Source organism: Lethenteron reissneri, chromosome 28 (assembly GCF_015708825.2).
Source record: "Lethenteron reissneri isolate LAM-NWPU_2019-01 chromosome 28, ASM1570882v1, whole genome shotgun sequence".
Classification (NCBI taxonomy): Eukaryota; Metazoa; Chordata; class Hyperoartia; order Petromyzontiformes; family Petromyzontidae; genus Lethenteron; species Lethenteron reissneri.
In genome coordinates, this window is record NC_083806.1 from 4,230,251 (window position 1) to 4,249,559 (window position 19,309).

Here is a 19,309-nt window from a genome sequence, read left to right on the forward strand (position 1 = left end):
CAGGTGGAAAAAGGCCACACGGGCACGGGCAGAGCGGGGCACACACATGTCCAGCGCCAAGGACGACGTTACGTTAGCCGCCCGCAACCCCCACCCCACCACGGACAAGAACGTCGCGGTATCTCGTGTGTGCAAGACGGTGTAGGGCTTTTGGTGCCGAAAATAAAGAATAAACTGGCCGCCGTCATTTTGCGTAATTTTACATGCTTGATCCTTTAATCTCGTCCGCGATATTGGGGTCACACGACGGAACGGAGCTCATGCTTTCACCGTATTAACCTGCGCTTTATGACCAATCAATCACTCGGAATAAATCGCTTAAGCCTCAAGTCATGACTCTGCACCAATTTATTTGCGGGGCGCACTGTAAAGGTCGTTTGAGATTCACTCGTCGTCCAGTACCGAACAACGGGCAAATAACATAAAAATCGTGAGCAATCTTAAAAACACTTTAACGCAGAGTATTAAACGTAAAAAAAAAACACCCCAACTTAACAGCTGAAATGTGAGTAATACATCTCTCCTGCTGCACTGGCCTTAGGAAACTGTATACCGCCTCCAACAATGTGTCACAGCTGGTCTAAACAGTGCAATTATCATGCCTATTCAATTATCGCCACACTTCTCGGCTCTTGCCAACGCACGTCTTAAGCGTTTCTTGTGTGGCACCCTCAACCGCCACCACATGTCCATTTGCACCAACGGTGCCGTACGGCAAGCGTGCAACACCAACATGTGCACGCGTGCGTGCATGAGTACACGCATGGCACACCAAGCCGAGAGCTTGCATCCCAGAGCATGTGCTTGGCAGCGAGCTTTGCAAACCCGCCACACTCACGCCGACCGAACGTCCAACTCGCTCGGAATACGCCGCCCCCCCAGCCCAATCTCGTGAAAACTCGCAAGTCAAGCGGGTTTGAGCCTGGATAGTCCAAGGATGGGCGACTGCCGTGCGCAAACAGGGCCGAAAGGCTACGTTGGTGGGGAGTGCAGAAAAGCTGTACTCTTACTTCTCCGCTCTCACGTCATCTCAGCCCCCTCCCCCGGCCGCCTTCACCAAACAGAACTGAGCAGCGTGTCGAAGTGGGGTCAAACGACACTCTTGACCCACACGGCGTGGGAAGGCCCTCATCCAGCAGTGGAGCGGTAAAAAGGGCTCTGCGTGTAACCCCGGCGCTTAGCTGGCCACCTGAAAAAAATAATTGTTTCCATCTATAATTGCTCAAACGACGTTCTGGTCGGTCTAAGTGGCCAGATCACACTCTGAAGCGACACGCACGTCGGTTTATTTACTCACACGTTGGAAATATTTCGCTTAAAGAGAAATTCCTTTGCAGATTCGTGCATCTCGTTTGACAAAGGTTATTTTTGTTCACCCCGCCCCCCCCCCCCTTCAACTTGTTAGCGAGAGTCACGGCAACGCCCCTGTGGGGCCAACACAGCAGGGCCACGGCCTTCCAACCGTTCTGTCAAGATGTGGGCCCCATCCTTTTCGACGGCGGTCGACAGAAAACACTCGTTACACTTCTACACGTCCACCTCCATGCTTCCAGGCCGCCGTCACCAACGCGCAACGACTGACCGGCGCGGTCAAGTACGGTCAAACCATCCTCGTGACCCGCACAGCGTGTGGGAGGCTCTCATCCAGCAGTGGATTGGAAGGGGATGAACGGGTACACAAATACGGAACTGCCCACCCGCAAGTAAAACTGTTTAAATCTACATACCCCCATCAAGTAAATAATCAACAATCGTGTCTTTTGTTGATGCAGGATCGCATCACAGACTCTCAAGATTCTTGCTCAGGAGGGTGCTGCTACGGTTGGAGGATGTTTGGTTTGGTGTAGTGTGGGAGGCAATTGGAGAACCCGGTACGAGAGGTAATGAAGGTCAACACAGACAGATTCAAGAATCCAGTGTTGCTGTCATCTGCCAGCCACCTCACAACCCAAGCCTGGAACAACTGGAATTCCCAGGCAGTCTCCTGTCCGAGTACAAACTAAGCTCAAGGCTGCTTAGATCGAGTTATCCATAGGCAATTACAATATTTAATTGTAATGTTACGTTCGTACATCGGGCATAACATTTCCTCTATCATGACATTAAAAGTATAGAGGCTCTATCTGTAAGCCAGGAAAAACCACATTACGACTGCCATGAAAGAACCTTTGTGGAAACGAGACCACAGCAGATCTAATAAAGTGCATTCCTGGTGACTCAAAACGCTGCGAGTTGAATGGACCTCAAATTACCGCGCAGATCGGATCCGAGGAAAATTTCTGCGTGGTTTCACCGCTTCAATTGAGGCCGGCACGTCTTGCATCAGCATCTACTGGGGGGGGGGGGGGGGGGGGGGGGGGTCAAAACAAACGTCCGAAGAGGATATTCGTTCGACGTGAGCTGCACAAAAATCTGATTGCGTTTTCCACATCCTCACGGCAGATTTAGGCAAAACACCGAGAGGCTGTGTCGCTCACGACCAGCGGCAAGAAGCCCCCAATTGTCATTGCGCCCTTTTGCATGCGTGTCACGTCACCCATCACACTGCATGCAACAACGGTCTCGGCCTTGTTTAGACCACCAAACTCTGACAAGAGCTGCACACGTGGTGGCCGTCTTATTGTTTGGGGCCACCAACTCGAGAAGAGTTCAAAATATCCATTTTGGATAACTCGATCTAATCATGTAAATATAAACGTGTCGTTGAACCTGTCACCACCTTACACAGCCAGTTAGAAAGGTGTATCACTTAAACAAAACATGCCAATTAGTTACTAGTGTAGTACACTGGTGTGTTGGAAAGAAAACCAACAACATTGACAATTCGAGTACGACGTTTCGCCAGTAATTACAATCAGCATCATCAGGCGACAGCCAAATACTTAACTTGTTTTTTATTCATAGAACGCCTTCTTTGCTCAGAGCACTCTACATAGGTTACAAGCGGTAACAAAGGTGGAGGAATGAGTGACCGTGACAGAGGGCATATGGGGGTCACGAAAGGGCTATAGGGGAGGGACAGGATGGAGTGGAGGGGCGAGGAGAGGGAAGAAGCAGAGAATGGGCAATGGAGAAGAGGTCAAATGTGGCTGTCTCAGCATTGCACGAGTGCATCAGAGGCAGCAACTGCAAGCCCGTCCCGTCCCCATTGGGACTCGTCGCTACAATAGACGAAATCTCCGCTCACTGCCCTCTAAACTGCAGCAACGCCACACTCCTCCAATGCCTCAGCCGTCTCGATGCACGTCAGCGGATGCGCACGCTAATGCCACGTCAAACGAGCAACGCGATGGCTGGCGGCTGGAAACGGATTGTACGTGGGGGGGCAACACACTTGGCACGCGCGAACATGCTGGTGTACCTCTTAAGAGCAAAACTTGCGCCCACGCAAACACACACACACGGTGCACACACACACACACGGTGCGCACACGTTCTACAGGGCTTGTACGACTCCCGCCCACGCGACCACGAGTCTTGCATTACTGTACACACACGCACAAAAACAAAGATCCCCCGTATAGCCTTACCAAACTGTAGGGGCAAGTGCTGTTAGCGAGCACCTATAAAGACCGGCACGGCACAGGATGGGGTGGGTGGTCAACACCACGCCCGGCCGCCTTTGTCTCCCTAGTGGCGATGTTTACACGTCGCACCATGGAATCATTTGAGGGGAAGTCCAGGACGAGTTCAGATAAATCGTCACTGTGTGTTGGCCGTGAGCGGGAATCGAACCCGGGTTGCAAGGTTCGTAGCGCAGATGCGCTGACCACTACACTACCGCTCCCACGCACGCACACTCCCCTCCCCATGCATCGTGCACGTGGGCGCTGCGTAAAGTGACACAAGTGTGCCTGTGTCACACCACGCGCGCCGACTACAGCATAGGCGCAATTAAGAAAGTCAAAGGAGTTTTTCTTCTTCTGCATTTGTTGTACACGTGTACATGAGAAAGCGTACTTGCGACGCGCAGTAATAATGCTTTTCGGGGCATGTTGCTCGCAGTAGACGCGTGCTGACGGCGTGATGCCGATGGGCGCTCCCCCTCCCCCCAGAGTTTGAGGCGCACGCTGCCAAGATCCTGGCTCGGACATGTGCTCCATTCAGCCCGCAACGCAACGCACGCTATGCGAGCTAGGCGTGTGTATCGTGTTCAAAAGCAAAACAACGCAACCACCACCCTCCCGTTTGAACAGCAGAGAGCCGCGTTATGTCAAAGGCGCTGCAAGAAAATGTACTCTATTTTCGTTTATATTAAAAAAAACACTTGCCAGGCCCATCAAACTTGGGGCGCTGACGCATAAGCAGCAATCCTCAACCGTGGGTATTTCTGGCAAGAGTTGACGAGTTGAGTTTCGCGGTTTACTGGCACTGTTGAGAGCCCCCGACTTAGCGATTCATAGCTTTGCTGGGCCTTGTAAAACGTGTGCGCGTTGTACTTGTGTGTGCGTCTGTCGCAAGCGTGTGAAAATTGGGAGCGGTGGTGCAGCGGTGAGCGCGCTGCACTACGAACCCGGCCACCCGAGTTCGATTCCCGCTCACGGTTAATACTAGCCACAATTATTCGAACCAATCCCAGGCCTCCCCTAGGTCAACTGAGCCTAAAATTGATATCGGATGCAATTTGTAAACATCGTCACCGTGGAGATAAAGGCTGGCCACCCACCCCGTCGTGTGCCTGTGACGGCCTTCATAGATGCTACTCACGATCAGAACTTTCCCCAACAGTTTGTTAATGCTATATGGGGCATCTTTGTCTTTTTGTGTGAAAGTGGACGGCAGTGCGTCCGAGGGTGTCGACGCGTGTCGTTAACCATGTGACACAGCCCCTTCGACATTTTCGTTGGTGGTCATTGCAATTGCCCAAGGTGCTCTGCTCTGTCATACTCCGCGGAGACAGACACACGTGGACATCTACGTACAGCCACTCCCCCCTTTGATCAATCCACTGCTGGATGAAGGGCGGTAAATGGGCTTCGCGGTAAGAGGCTCGCGGTTTTATTGCAGAGCTCCACGGTTCAAATCCAGCGGCCGCCCTGACTATTACCGCCGGTGTCAACGCCATATAAATGTACGCCGTCCGCTTCGCTCACAGCGAATTCGAAAATTACACCATGAATTAATTACTCGATTGGGACTACACACACAACAGCAGTCATCATCCTCCCCTACTGGAAGAGTAATGCCCCAGGTCACTCTGGTTGCTTGAGTTCTGACCTGGTTACACACGCACAAAATTGGAAAGCGCAGGTTGATGAAGGACTGAACCCAGTAGCGGTGGACAACATTAGTCGGCACTGATGCTAGCCATGGCCAGGAATCACACTCATGTGGTCTGGTTGATAATACATGGTGTAAATGACACTGTGTAGTACTGGACATGCATGTACATTTAAAGGCCTTTTAAATCGACTGCTTGATGAGGGCCATCCCCACGCTGTGTGGGGCGTAGGAGTTATTGAGACGATACTTCACCACGCGATGGCAAAGGGAGGAAGCATAGCCACGGGACCATATAACTACAGTACAACAATTGACTTTTCTGCAATGCCTTATGCTGCCCACCTTGAAGCACAGCCTCCCGCATACAACCATTTCAACCTAACACCCATGGTGGCCACCCATCCACCTATGACAACCTGGCACCCATGACAACCTGGCATCCATGGTGGTCACCCATCCACCCATGACAACCTGGCACCCATGGCAACCTGGCATCCATGGTGGTCACCCATCCACCCATGACAACCTGGCACCAATGGCAACCTGGCATCCATGGTGGTCACCCATCCACCCATGACAACCTGGCACCCATGACAACCTGGCATTCATGGTGGCCACCCATCCACCTATGACAACCTGGCACCCATGACAACCTGGCATTCATGGTGGCCACCCATCCACCCATGACAACCTGGCACCCATGGCAACCTGGCATCCATGGTGGTCACCCATCCACCCATGACAACCTGGCACTCATGGCAACCTGGCATCCATGGTGGCCACGCATCCAACCATGACCAACCTGGCACCCGTGGTGGCCACCCATCCAGTGTCCAGGCCCAAGAACGGACAACGTTGGCTGCATTCCCAGTGATCTTGTATGAGGCAGAGGCTTATATATTTAATAACACTTTAACATGAAATATGAGGTAAATAGAAAATATGAGGTAAACAGGAAACTCAATTTCCGCCTATGCCCAACTTGACCTAAAATGGCCCCATCTCGTCAAATCTCAGAAGCCAAGCAGATTTCGAGCCTGGAAAATAATATTTCCAAAGCTGACTGCCTGGGAATACCACGTGTTGTGGGCATTTCCTGGTAAGGTAGCCAGGAGACGGAAGTACGTCAATGGATTATTGAATCCATCCGCGTGGATCTTCGCCACCCATCGTATGCATGGTGGGTTCTCTGGTTTCCTCTCGTGCTGCCAAACTCTCATGAATGGGATTGGCTAAAAATCATGGTGACCCCCCCCACTCACTCCTTAACGAGAGTCTTGAGGCTCAGCGAGGCTTTGCTGGTCCAAAAAGGGGCTTCAATCCTGCATTGTTATTAGATGTGTAAGTGCAAAGGAATATACATGTGCACTGAGAAGTGAATGACACAATGGATTTCAAAGGCCTTTGAAAGCATCCTTTCATAAACATTACATGAAGTGTCTTGGCAGCTACACTGCACTGGTGTGACACGTCGATACACAGAGTCTTTAGACCATTACAGCTGCGATGCTTTAGGTCCTGTTTCCGTTTCACCAACTCACGCCACATTAGGAGACATTTGAAACACCGCGTTTCAAGGTGAAGGCACCACGCAAGACGCTTTGTGACATTACACTGCTGAGACAATTTAGCAAGTTGCCGAAGTGTGTGGTTTTTTGTTGTTAAAATTAAATGCGAAAACACAACCCTCGGATAAAACAAACCGCATCATTGGCAGGTGTTTACAAATGTTCCCCCCCATAGCTGTGAGTATGAGAAGCACGTGATGAACAATGATGACCTCATCCACTGCTTTACTCACAAACAGTAAAGTCGTCGCTTCTTCATGTGAAAGGGCATGACCTGGTACAATAAACTTGCCCATTTAAACGTGGCCATTTAGTGCCCACAGCAATGGCCTGAAAAACTGCTCAGCTTGAATGGAGGAGCAAGCGCACAACATGAAGTGCAAATAAAATACTCGCACACTTCCTCATACCTTCCCCCCCCAGCAAAGGAAAGCTCTGGGCTCACCACTTCACCAAGACAAAAACTCGACGTTCCTTCAGCGCTCTTTGCGGCACACAACTTCCTTATTTTGTTCCACCCATCGGACGCATCTCGGCTAAACGGCACCCACGGTCGCTTGGGACGGTCTGTTTTGCAGACGCTCAACAACGAGGTGGTGGGGACCGACACTTTACCCCACCGCACGCGCACGCGTGCAATCTGCCGATCGACCTAACTTGTGCGAGTGGCACATCCATTCATTGCTGCTGGGCGGAGAGAGGCGGCGATGGGGGCGCCCCTCTGGATATCACGTCGAGTGCGCTAACCATCACAACCACTGTGGCGGACGCCCTTTTTAAATCCTTTATATTAAGTTCGCTTGCTTGCTTAGGACCGTGCAAATCTTTCGGTCGTTTTTTAACCCACTTCCCGTGATCCAATCGAGCTGACATTTTGCACACAGACTCGTTGTGCGTGACAATTAATGTTCGTGAAAAAAATCCAAAATTTTACACTTTTTAGGACAAAAATATTATATTTAATTACCAATTGCTTAACCCTGCCATGCAATCATCTGACCCATAGGTGGCAGCCATCTCAAGCCAGAGGACGAGAGGACTCTAGCCGCCATGCATATAAAGGATTTATAGTGAAAAACTTTGTTTTTACGGGTTAATTTTTTAAATCCTTTATATTAAGTTCGCTTGCTTGCTTAGGACCGTGCAAATCTTTCGGTCGTTTTTTAACCTACTTCCCGTGATCCAATCGAGCTGACATTTTGCACAGACTCGTTGTGCGTAACAATGCATTTTCGTGAAATTTTTTTCCCAAAATTTTACACTGTTTAGGGAATTTTTTTAAAATATTTAATTACCAATTGTTTAATGCTGCCAGACAATCATCTGACCCATAGGTGGCAGCCATCTCAAGCCAGAGGACGAGAGGACTCTAGCCGCCCCGATGCCACGCATATAAAGGATTTATAGTGAAAAACTTTGTTTTTACGGGTTTACTTGTTACCTTTAACCAACACGGAAGTAGGATCTCGGCCCCCCACCTCTTTGAGGCTGGCACACTAAATTGGACAAACGAGCACACATCCCCCCCCCCACGTCACACCTCCGTGGGTCCCCCCTCGCACCTCAAGCCTGCACACAGTTTTGTTTCACTCACTGGATTAACCAGCAGGTGGGGGCCCAGATAACAATACGTGTTAACCCGCTCTCTTTTAGCAACTGGGTAATTATTGATCAGGGACGCAAGACAATAAAGTGAAAATAACCGAGAGTTTCATCATCTCCTCGCCCGGCGTTCCCGCATCACGTACTTTACTCACATTTTAATTCCCCCACCCCCTTCCCCCCCTTTTGCATTCCAGCTTAGCGCCAGATAAAACCTCCCATCAGGGCTTTTTTTATTGCCCACTTGTATGTTTATTTAATTAGTTATTTGGAGATGGGGGAGAATGGCCGTCCCACCACCCCCCTCTCCTCACCAACACAGCGTGGTGTCCCCCCTCAGCCAGCTAAGGGGGTCCGGGGGCAGTCCGGCCATGTGGACCCAGAGACACATTTGGTGGCGGGCTCTGGCTGGCTAGAGTGAACCACTACCACCGCTGCCACCTGTCTCTATAGGGGAAAGGGCAGGCAGGGGAGGGTGGGAAACAACCACCCAGACACCTCGATATTTAACACCATCAGTTCATTAGCAACTGCCAACCATCCTGTCTCTACACTCAACACCAGCCCGCTTCCTCTATACCAGCACCCACATGTCTCTGTTTGACACCATCTTACTGGCACTCACTCAACAGAAGCAACCACCAACCAACCAGCCTGTCTCTAAAGTCACACAACCTGTGCTATATACTACTGCCTCTGCAGTCAATGCAACCAAGATAAGCGTGGCAACTATAGTAAACAGAAACATCAACAACGGTCTGTATGGTACTCAACGCATCTACCAACACCGTACTTTCAACTTAATACAAATGTCACCACTCTAATTCAACACTCAACAAAATCATCAACACCAGCACCACCCTGCTTGTGCAACAAAACCATCCCAGTGCCGTCATACCTACGCGCTTTACATAATCACAACTCTGCCTCCACTCAATGATATCACCACGACCACACTGTGTCTACAGTTAACACAAAAAGCACCACACTGGCTCTGATATTTTGCACAACTACGACCCGTGCATTTACCAAAGAAACTACCACCACCACCACGTGCCTCTCAATATCCAACACAACCACCACTGGGCCTGCATGCTTAACACAACCACCACCACCATCGTGAATCTGTAATACCACCCCCACCTCCCCCCATAAGGCCACCACTCCTCTCGTATAGTATTCAACACGACCAACACAACACAACATACGAGCAAAACCACATTCCCATGGTGGATGGGAATCCATTCATTGGGACAACACTGCAAAAAAAATCACTCACGCGCCGTACAATATGATGTACAACAGGTGTCCTATAAACGATGGTAATCATACGCGGTATACTCTGTGCACAAGTGGCAGTGTAGAAGAGCATTTACACAAGGACACCGATGTGTACACACATCTGTGTGCAAAAACACTGCAGCCGGGTACATAACCAACGGGGTACACGACCACAAAACACGGAGCTGTGTACTTACAATTGACAACAACACGCGCGGTGAACATGCATCATGTTGAAGTACAAGGCTGTGCACGTAAACAGACGTGTACCTAAGTATACGAATCTTTGTACACACACACACACAGCTGTATATACACACGCACACATCTGTATTACACACATCTGTATTAGAACGTAGCTGTGCCAACACACCTACCCGTACCTTAAAAAAGCACGCATTTATACACATCGCTACGTACACACATACATATACAAGCACGCAACTGGAAATAGGCGCTCAACAAGACATCAACAGAACTTACACAGGCGCAAAGCTGTGCACACAAGCACATGGCGACGCACACGTGTGTACAAGTTACACAATGCACACGTATGGGTGCAGGGTACAACACACACCACGTGCCCACAGACCACCACCCACTCAAAAAGGACACTGCTGTGCTCACTGCTGCTATTGTTCTTGTTGTTGTTACTGTTGCCGCTGCTGCTGCTGCTACTTCTGTTTAGCTTGCTACATGTTCGCGGTCCTGACATGTGGTGATGTCTAATTCCGAGGACACATCTGCGTGTAAGCGGACACCACAGTCCCGTGTAACACAACACGTGTGCGCGTGTGTGTGTGTGTTCCAGTGTGTCGTTCACCAATAGTCCGGTTGTTTTGAGTGGGTTAAATACCAAAGGGCGAGTCTCATGAATAAGCAACAACATCCTCATTATCAGCATCCTTAACAGCAGTCATCATCGTCACCTTCAGAACTGCAAGTGTATTTCATTTCCCTGTGTTGTTATTACTCAAACCATAGAACAGCCAGTGACGGGTGTGAGAAAATGAGACAATTTGTGTGCTTGGTTCCCAGGCAACCGCCATTACACAACCCACTACGTGCAGACTGCACTTTCCAGCAGCGATTCTGCTGCTGATGATGATTGTGGCAGACTGGTAAGAAGAATTACATCATAATAATCAACGCCAGCAGCGGCAGTGGCACCGACGAGCATAGAAAGAACAGCGATTTGGGTGTACGGAGCTGTGCTGCATAGGCCTCAAATAAGCGTGAGTGGGTTTAAATGCCCTGATAGGGCAGTACACAATATACAATTAAACCACACACGTGTACACATCAATACACGTCCACACCTAAGCACGTGGCGTTGTTTATATATGGTCCAAGACTGGTCATTTACATATGCACACGTGAACGCACACGTGCACTGCACTGACAGAAGCGCACGTGTATACAGTACATGATTACATACACGGGATACGGACTGTGTGCACTTACCGCACTGTATGCACTGTACACATGCATATATTACAGTGTACAATACTGTGAACATGTAGTAGTGTGCACGTGTTACAGAGGTGTACACTTCAATGCATAGTCTAGCACAAAAACGACTGTGTACATATAAAACACGTGTTTGAATGAGCGTGCATTTTCGCACACACGCACACGCATGTACACGTAAGCAAAGATAATACGCACAGTGTATATACTGCGGTATACCAAGGTATTCTACTGTATGGAACACACACAAAGATGCACACAACCACACAAACCCGGGAACACACCAACACACCCCCCCTGTACACTTAGGCACAAACACACACCGTAAGAACCACATGAATACACCCAACACTCGCACACACATTTGCACTCACACATACCCATGCACACACGGACCCGTATACACATACACTCGCCCATGCACACCCACACTCGCCCATGCACCCTCGTGCACACCCCAACAACTATGCACTACAGTTCTCTATACTGCATGCAAATAATACATACGTATGTACACACCCGTGCAGACCTATACACACCAATACAACAGACACCACGCACAACTCTGCACAAACCCTTGCACACACACCCCACTGCACTCTCACCAACCCCACTGCATATTCATCAACGCCACTGCACCCTGACACACCACTACACCCTGACACCCATGCACACTCACACATCCCACTGCACACTCACGCATCCCACTGCACTTCTGCACCCTCACACACCACTGCACCCTCACACACCACTGCACCCTCACACACCACTGCACCCTCACACACCACTGCACCCTCACACACCACTGCACCCTCACACACCACTGCACCATCACCACTGCACCCTCACACACCACTGCACCCTCACACACCACTGCACCCACACTCACACACCACTGCACCCACACTCACACACCACTGCACCCACACTCACACACCACTGCACCCACACTCACACACCACTGCACCCTCACTCACCACTGCACCCTCACACACCACTGCACCCTCACTCACACACCACTGCACCCTCACACACCACTGCACCCTCACATACCACTGCACCCTCACACACCACCGCACCCCTGCACACTACCACTGCACCCTCACCACTGCACCCTCACCACTGCACCCTCACCACTGCACCCTCACCACTGCACCCTCACCACTGCACCCTCTCACACCACTGCAACCCTCTCACACCACTGCACACTGACACAGCACTGCACCCTCACCACTGCACCCTCACTCACACACCACTGCACCCACACACTCTACTGCAACCTCACACACCACTGCACCCTCACACACCACCGCACCCCTGCACACTACCACTGCACCCTCACCACTGCACCCTCCCCACTGCACCCTCACCACTGCACCCTCACCACTGCACCCTCTCACACCACTGCACCCTCTCACACCACTGCACCCTCACACACCACTGCACCCTCTCACACCACTGCACCCTGACACAGCACTGCACCCTCACACACCACTGCACCCTCACACACCACTGCACCCTCACACACCACTGCACCCACACACACCACTGCACCCTCACTCACACACCACTGCACCCTCACACACCACTGCACCCTCACTCACACACCACTCCACCCTCACTCACACACCACTGCACCCTCACTCACACACCACTGCACCCACACACACCACTGCACCCTCTGCACTGCACCCTCACTCACACACCACTGCACCCACACACACCACTGCACCCTCACTCACACACCACTGCAACCACACACACACACCACTGCACCCTCACACACCACTGCACCCTGCACACTACCACTGCACCCTCACCACTGCATCCTCTCACACCACTGCACCCTGACAGCACTGCACCCACACACACCACTGCACCCTCACTCACACACCACTGCACCCTCACTCACACACCACTGCACCCTCACTCACACACCACTGCACCCTCACACACTACTGCACCCTCACACACCACTGCATCCTCACACACTACTGCACCCTCACACACCACTGCACCCACACACACCACTGCACCCTCACACACCACTGCACCCTCTCTCACACACCACTGCACCCTCACACACCACTGCACCCCGACACTCCGCTGCACCCACACACTCCGCTGCACCCACACACACCACTGCACCCTCCGCACTGCACCCTCACTCACACACCACTGCACCCTCACACACCACTGCACACACACACACCACTGCACCCACCCTCACCACGGCACCCTCACACACCACTGCACCCACACACTCCACTGCACCCTCACACACCACTGCACCCCTGCACACTACCACTGCACCCTCACACACCACTGCACCCTCACACACCACTGCACCCTCACACACCACTGCACCCCCACACACCACTGCACCCCCACACACCACTGCACCCCTGCACACTACCACTGCACCCTCACACACACTGCCCACACCACTGCACCCTCACACACCACTGCACCCCCGCACACTACCACTGCACCCTCACACACACACCACTGCACACTACCACTGCACCCTCACACACCACTGCACCCTCACACACCACTGCACCCCCGCACACTACCACTGCACCCTCACACACACACCACTGCACACTCACCACTGCACCCTCACCACTGCACCCTCACACACCACTGCACCCTTACACACCACTGCACCCTCACACACCACTGCACCCTCACACGCCCATGAACACCCACACACACCACCGCACACACAAACCCACCCGTGCACACTGACCCCCGTACGCACGCACACCACACACCTCGGCTGTGTCACAGTAGTCTTCCTCGTCCGCACTCAAGTTCGCCATGACGCATTTAGCCTCATTCCAACCGCGTCGACAACCAAGCGCTCATGGCCGCGCCGCCCTCGCCGCCCGCCGCTGGCCGCCGTGGTGACGGTGGTGGTGCTCGAGGTGCTCGCGGTCTCCGTCTCTTCCTCCGCCCTCTCCTCCTCGTCCTCCTCCTCCTCCTCCGCGTCGTTGCCGCCGTCTTCTCGCCTTCTCCATGAGCCGCGCCGCGGCCCGAGTTCCCATCATGGCCGCCGGCGGCGGCGGCGGCAGCGCGCGAGAGCGAGAGCGGGGCCACGCCCCCCTCATGAATATTCATCGCCGGTGCCCCGCCCCCTCCCAGATGCTACTTTATATCCATGAGCGGGGCCACGCCCCCCTCATGAATATTCATCGCCGGTGCCCCGCCCCCTCCCAGATGCTACTTAATATGCATGAGCGGGGCCACGCCCCCTCATGAATATTCATCGCCGGTGCCCCGCCCCCTCCCAGATGCTACTTTATATCCATGAGCGGGGCCACGCCCCCCTCATGAATATTCATCGCCGGTGCCCCGCCCCCTCCCAGATGCTACTTAATATGCATGAGCAGGGCCACGCCCCCCTCATGAATATTCATCGCCGGTGCCCCGTCCCCTCCCAGATGCTACTTAATATTTATGAGCGGGGCCACGCCCCCCTCATGAATATTCATCGCCGGTGCCCCGCCATCTCCCAGATGCTACTTAATATTCATGAGGAGGAGGAGTATGTGGGGGGGAGGGGGGGTTGGGAGGTCGCACTTGGTTGCTTACGCGGCGGAGTCGGTGCAGCGCTGCGGTTTTAAGGGAGGAAGCCCCCCCCCCCCAAGCCGGCGTTGATGCGTTGGGGGGGGGGGGTTTGGAGGGAGGGCGTGGGGGGGTTGGGGAGGGAGTTGGGGGGATAGTTGAGGGGGGGGTTGGGGGGGTAGCTGGGGGGGGGGGTTGAGGGGGTAGTTGGGGGGGGGGGTTGGGGGGGTAGTTGGGGAGGGGGGTTGGGGAGGGGGGTTGGGGGGGTAGTTGGGGGGGGTAGTTGGGGGGGTAGTTGGGGGGGTAGTTGGGGGGGGGGTAGTTGGGGGGGGGTAGTTGGGGGAGGGATAGTTGGGGGGGGGTAGTTGGGGGGGGGGTTGGGGGGGGCTGGTTGGGGGGGCTGGTTGGGGGGGGGGTTGGGGGGGGGTAGTTGGGGGGGGGTAGTTGGGGGGGGTTGGGGGGGGGTTGGGGGGGTAGTGGGGGGGGGTAGTGGGGGGGGGGTTGGGGGGGGAGTTGGGGGGGGGAGTTGGGGGGGGGTTGGGGGGGGAGTTGGGGGGGGGGGTTGGGGGGGGAGTTGGGGTGGGAGTTGGGGTGGGAGTTGGGGTGGGAGTTGGGGTGGGAGTTGGGGGGGGTCGGTTGGGGGGGGAGTTGGGGGGGGAGTTGGGGTGGGAGTTGGGGTGGGAGTTTGGGGTGGGAGTTTGGGGTGGGAGTTTGGGGGGGGTCGGTTGGGGGGGGTTGGGGGGGGGTTGGGGGGGGAGTTTAGGGGGGGGGGTTTGGGGGGCCTTCGCTAACGGCACTTGCCCAAATGCTTTACGGGGGATCGTTGGGTGTAGGTGGGTCAATGTTGAGTGCAGCCGCTGTAGGAATACGAGACGCGTGCAGCTTGGTGGACCCTCTAGGGGGCAGCTATTACGGTAATGAGGTCGGTGCAAGTCAGTGGAGGAACCCGTGCACAAGGCAGAAGATCGCACCCCCCCCCCCCCCCCCGATATGATGTCACTGCACCGTTTTTTCAGTACAGGATGTGCAGCGATTACTATTTGACCGGTGCAAATCGGTAGCGTTGCTGCGATTGCGCGGGTGTAAGGGACGGTGCAACTAATAAAGAGGTCCCGGTGCAGATGGGTGCGTTTCGTTCGGCGGACCCGGTGGCAGGTTTAGTGCAGAGCTTGAACCGCACCTATTTCGGTGATGTGCCAGACCGGTGCAGTTCGGTGCATATTTGAATGTAGAAAGTGCAGCACGGTACCAAGTATTACTGTGAATTCTCACAGGAAGAGGCTTGTGTGTGGTTGACGATAAGTGTCAAAAAATGTTTATGTGTAGAGTAAGGAAATATATTGTTTGATTATTTATTTAATTGCTTCACCATTGGGAGCCAAATGCAACAGCCCCCCGTGCAGCGCGGTGCACCAATCAGAGTGCAGCTTGAGTCTACCCCCCCCCCACCCCCCACACAAATCTGCTTACCATTGGTCGATGCGGCGAGTCACGTGCTCGGCTCGCGACCAATGGGAAACAAGCCATGCACCAGAACCGATTGGCCGCTGACCCCCCAATTTGGCGCGGGGCTGGGTGAAATAGGGGCGTGGTTAGGGGGAGAATGGGCGGAGCAACGCGTCGCCGCGGACCAATGGGAGGCCGCGCCTCACGCTGCTGCCGGGCGAAAACAACGCGGCCCCAGAACGTGAGTTAGAGCCACTCTGCAGGCAGCGTCGCTGGCCCCGGAACGTGGGTGGCAGTCGGCCAGGCCGCGGGCCCCGGAACCTGCGTAGCTCTACCCCCCCCCCCACCCCCCACCGGTGTCTGAGCACGTGGGTGGCATCGTACGAACCCGTCTCGTGGCCCCACGATGAGGGTGCCATCTCCCCTCCCCGTGTGTGTGCCACCCCTGCTAGCCATCCAATACGCCTGGGGTCACCACCTGGGGTCACCACCTGAGGTCACCACCTGGGGTCATCACCTGGGGTCACCACCTGGCAACGTCTGAGACAGAAGCGTCACCGCCTCACACCACGTGCACACGCAAAACACGTGCTGGCCACTAACCCCGCGCTGTACTTGCGCACGAGGAAGTTCCACATCTCGCCGCCGCCCACGTGGACTGAAGGCGCGTTCGCTATCTTGCACGTCTCTAGCATAGGGGACTCCCGACTCGATACACGAGGGGGTCCCGCATGTGTCGTCGATGCATTCCATCGTTTCAGCACGTGGGTGAAATCTTGCGAACCCTCCCCCCCGTTCAACCCGTCATGTAGAAGAGTCTATAACCAAAATAACAAGATGAGCAAAATAATAATTGTGAATTCGGTAAAAAATTTTTTTTTTTATATTTCAATGCATGTGAATACGAGACGATTGGTTCTTAATAACGTCACGGGGCCAGTCCTTAAAGAGCCGCACGCGCCCTCTGGAGCAGCAGGTTGCTGACCCCTGATCTCGACAGACGAGAGGCGGATCTAGGGATCGAGAAACTTCTCAACGGGAGGGAGGGAGGGAATGAGGATGCTCGTGAAATTCCAAGCCTTCAAAATAGAGCCCGATATTTTTTTTCTTAAAGCCTGTTTTCGCCAGGCAAAAGTTTTCAATAAATATAATGCACCTTATATGATTGACAATTTTTTTTAAATCTATGATCGGACACAAACTACTCAAAAAATTTATTTTTCCGCAAAAAAACATTGTTGACGATTTGATTCAACTTATATTTAAATACATACCCAACGGAAACCACTCAATTTGAAGATCCCGTTCTTTTTAAAATCAGAAATACATGTAACTCAACATAATTAACTTCACTATGGGGACCTCATTTGCCAGTAAAAATATGATAATTGGTTCTTTACCCTTCTATCTGGCAACAAAACTGTTGCCAGATAGAAGGGTAAAGAACCAATTATCATAATTAACTTCATCCACTGAGAGGAAGCTCCTATCCTTTTCCGTTTTCGAATTATTCAGATTTGAACATAAAAAGCGGATTTTTTTTCCGTTCAAAACCCTTATAGTTTTTCACTTGGGGCAAGTGCGGTTAGCGAGCACCCATTAAGGCATAAGACAAAGTTTACTGTACAGTACTGTTGTATATTTTTGAATCACACGAGAACTCCAGAGACCATTATGATTGCCACATTTGTAAGCGTGAGCTGGGGGAATTAGCCTGTCATCACTGCAAGGGCGGCGATTGCTCCTGCGTGTGAGATCCCAATTCTCAGGGACCATTACCCTCCCTGCCATCTGCGAGTCGCAAAGGAACGCAGGTTGAGTGAATACCAGTGTTTTGGACATGAAAAACGGTGTTTTGGACATGAAAAACGGTTTTTGCCACCTTGTCAATGTTAAAACAAGTTTAGGTGATTTCCAGCTCGAATGATCATTGAGGCGCTCCTCGTTGCCTGTTCACAGCCCTGCAGATCCAGTGGTGGAAATTCCACATTCATATGGTGAAGGCGAGTCTATCCATAAGACAATCACTATTGAATTCCCACCCCCGCTATCACAAAATAAGTGTTAGCTATTTTGTCGACCACATAGGGATGATGATGAGCCCCCCGTCAGGTTTACGAGATGGCACAAAGACACCACCGAAAGTGGGTTGGAATATAACGTTTAAAACCGCGTTATGGTAAAATCGCGTTATAATTAACATCTGATGCGGGGTAAAGCGCAGTCCGCGATAACACGCAAGATGCGTACGCAGGCCGAACCAAGACTAAGGCGCGTGGGTAGCATCTAGAAGCATCCAGCAGCATCCCGCTGCCTTGTGCGATGCTACACCGAGGCAGCCTGCACGACCGCTTGTTCCGAGTCGCGCGACGTATAGTTCCGTTCACTCGATTGCGTTATAGCAAATTCGCAATCCGCGTTATGCAAAAAATTGTTCTCCAATACATGAATCGCGTTACGTCCAATTCGCGTTATGGGAGAGACTGTATACATCTCTGCTTCCCCCTCCCAAGTCGGATTATCTAAGTGACTTCAGCGTGCGCGGCAGAGGTGACGACGTCCCTGGATCATGGGACTTCTTCCTTGCCAGTATCAATGTCCTGATAGTGCATTGTCTTTGTGCTGTTCGCCTTTTGGCGTCCTCTGGTCTAACGCCGTTTTGAGACGAGGCTCTAAAGAAAGCTGTCTCTGGTGTGGACCAATCAGTTTCAAAGACAATGCATATAATATCAGAGTATGTTTTTTATACTCTTTGGTTCTTTCGGTAAAGTCACGTAGGTGAAAATAATAAAATAAAATAAAAAATTAAAACAACTAAATAAAATCACGACGTTTCGGGCGCAACACAAACGTCCTTCATCAGGTGGGGACCACCACAGCGAAAACAATCACTGAAGTATGTCATACTTCAGTGATTGTGGCACAGGTGGCACCACATGCGATTTTTTTCATCAGGTGGTCCTCACCTGATGAAGGACGCTTGTGTTGCGCCCGAAACGTCGTGATTTAATTTAGTTGTTTTCATTTATTATTTTCTACCTACGTGACTTTACCGAAAGAACCAAAGAGTATGGATCATTGCAGTCACGAAAACTTCAAATCTAGAAGTACGTTTTTTGTTTGCATGTTCACCACGAGTATATGTGGTC

General features: G+C 52.4%; 1 protein-coding gene across 5 annotated transcripts in view; it reads right to left on the reverse strand.

Annotated features, from left to right (window-relative positions):
• The window catches only part of KDM2B (lysine demethylase 2B), an 88,468-nt gene that overhangs the window by 34,836 nt on the left and 34,323 nt on the right, over positions 1-19,309 (reverse strand). The window contains exon 1 of one of the 5 annotated variants that reach the window (XM_061561849.1): positions 13,922-14,241. The exons of the other annotated variants lie outside the window; for them this stretch is intronic. Coding sequence (XP_061417833.1) covers positions 13,922-13,969 — 48 coding nt within the window. The 5' untranslated portion in view covers positions 13,970-14,241. Of the gene's footprint in view, positions 1-13,921; positions 14,242-19,309 lie in introns of those variants that run through there. 5 annotated transcript variants of the gene reach the window in all.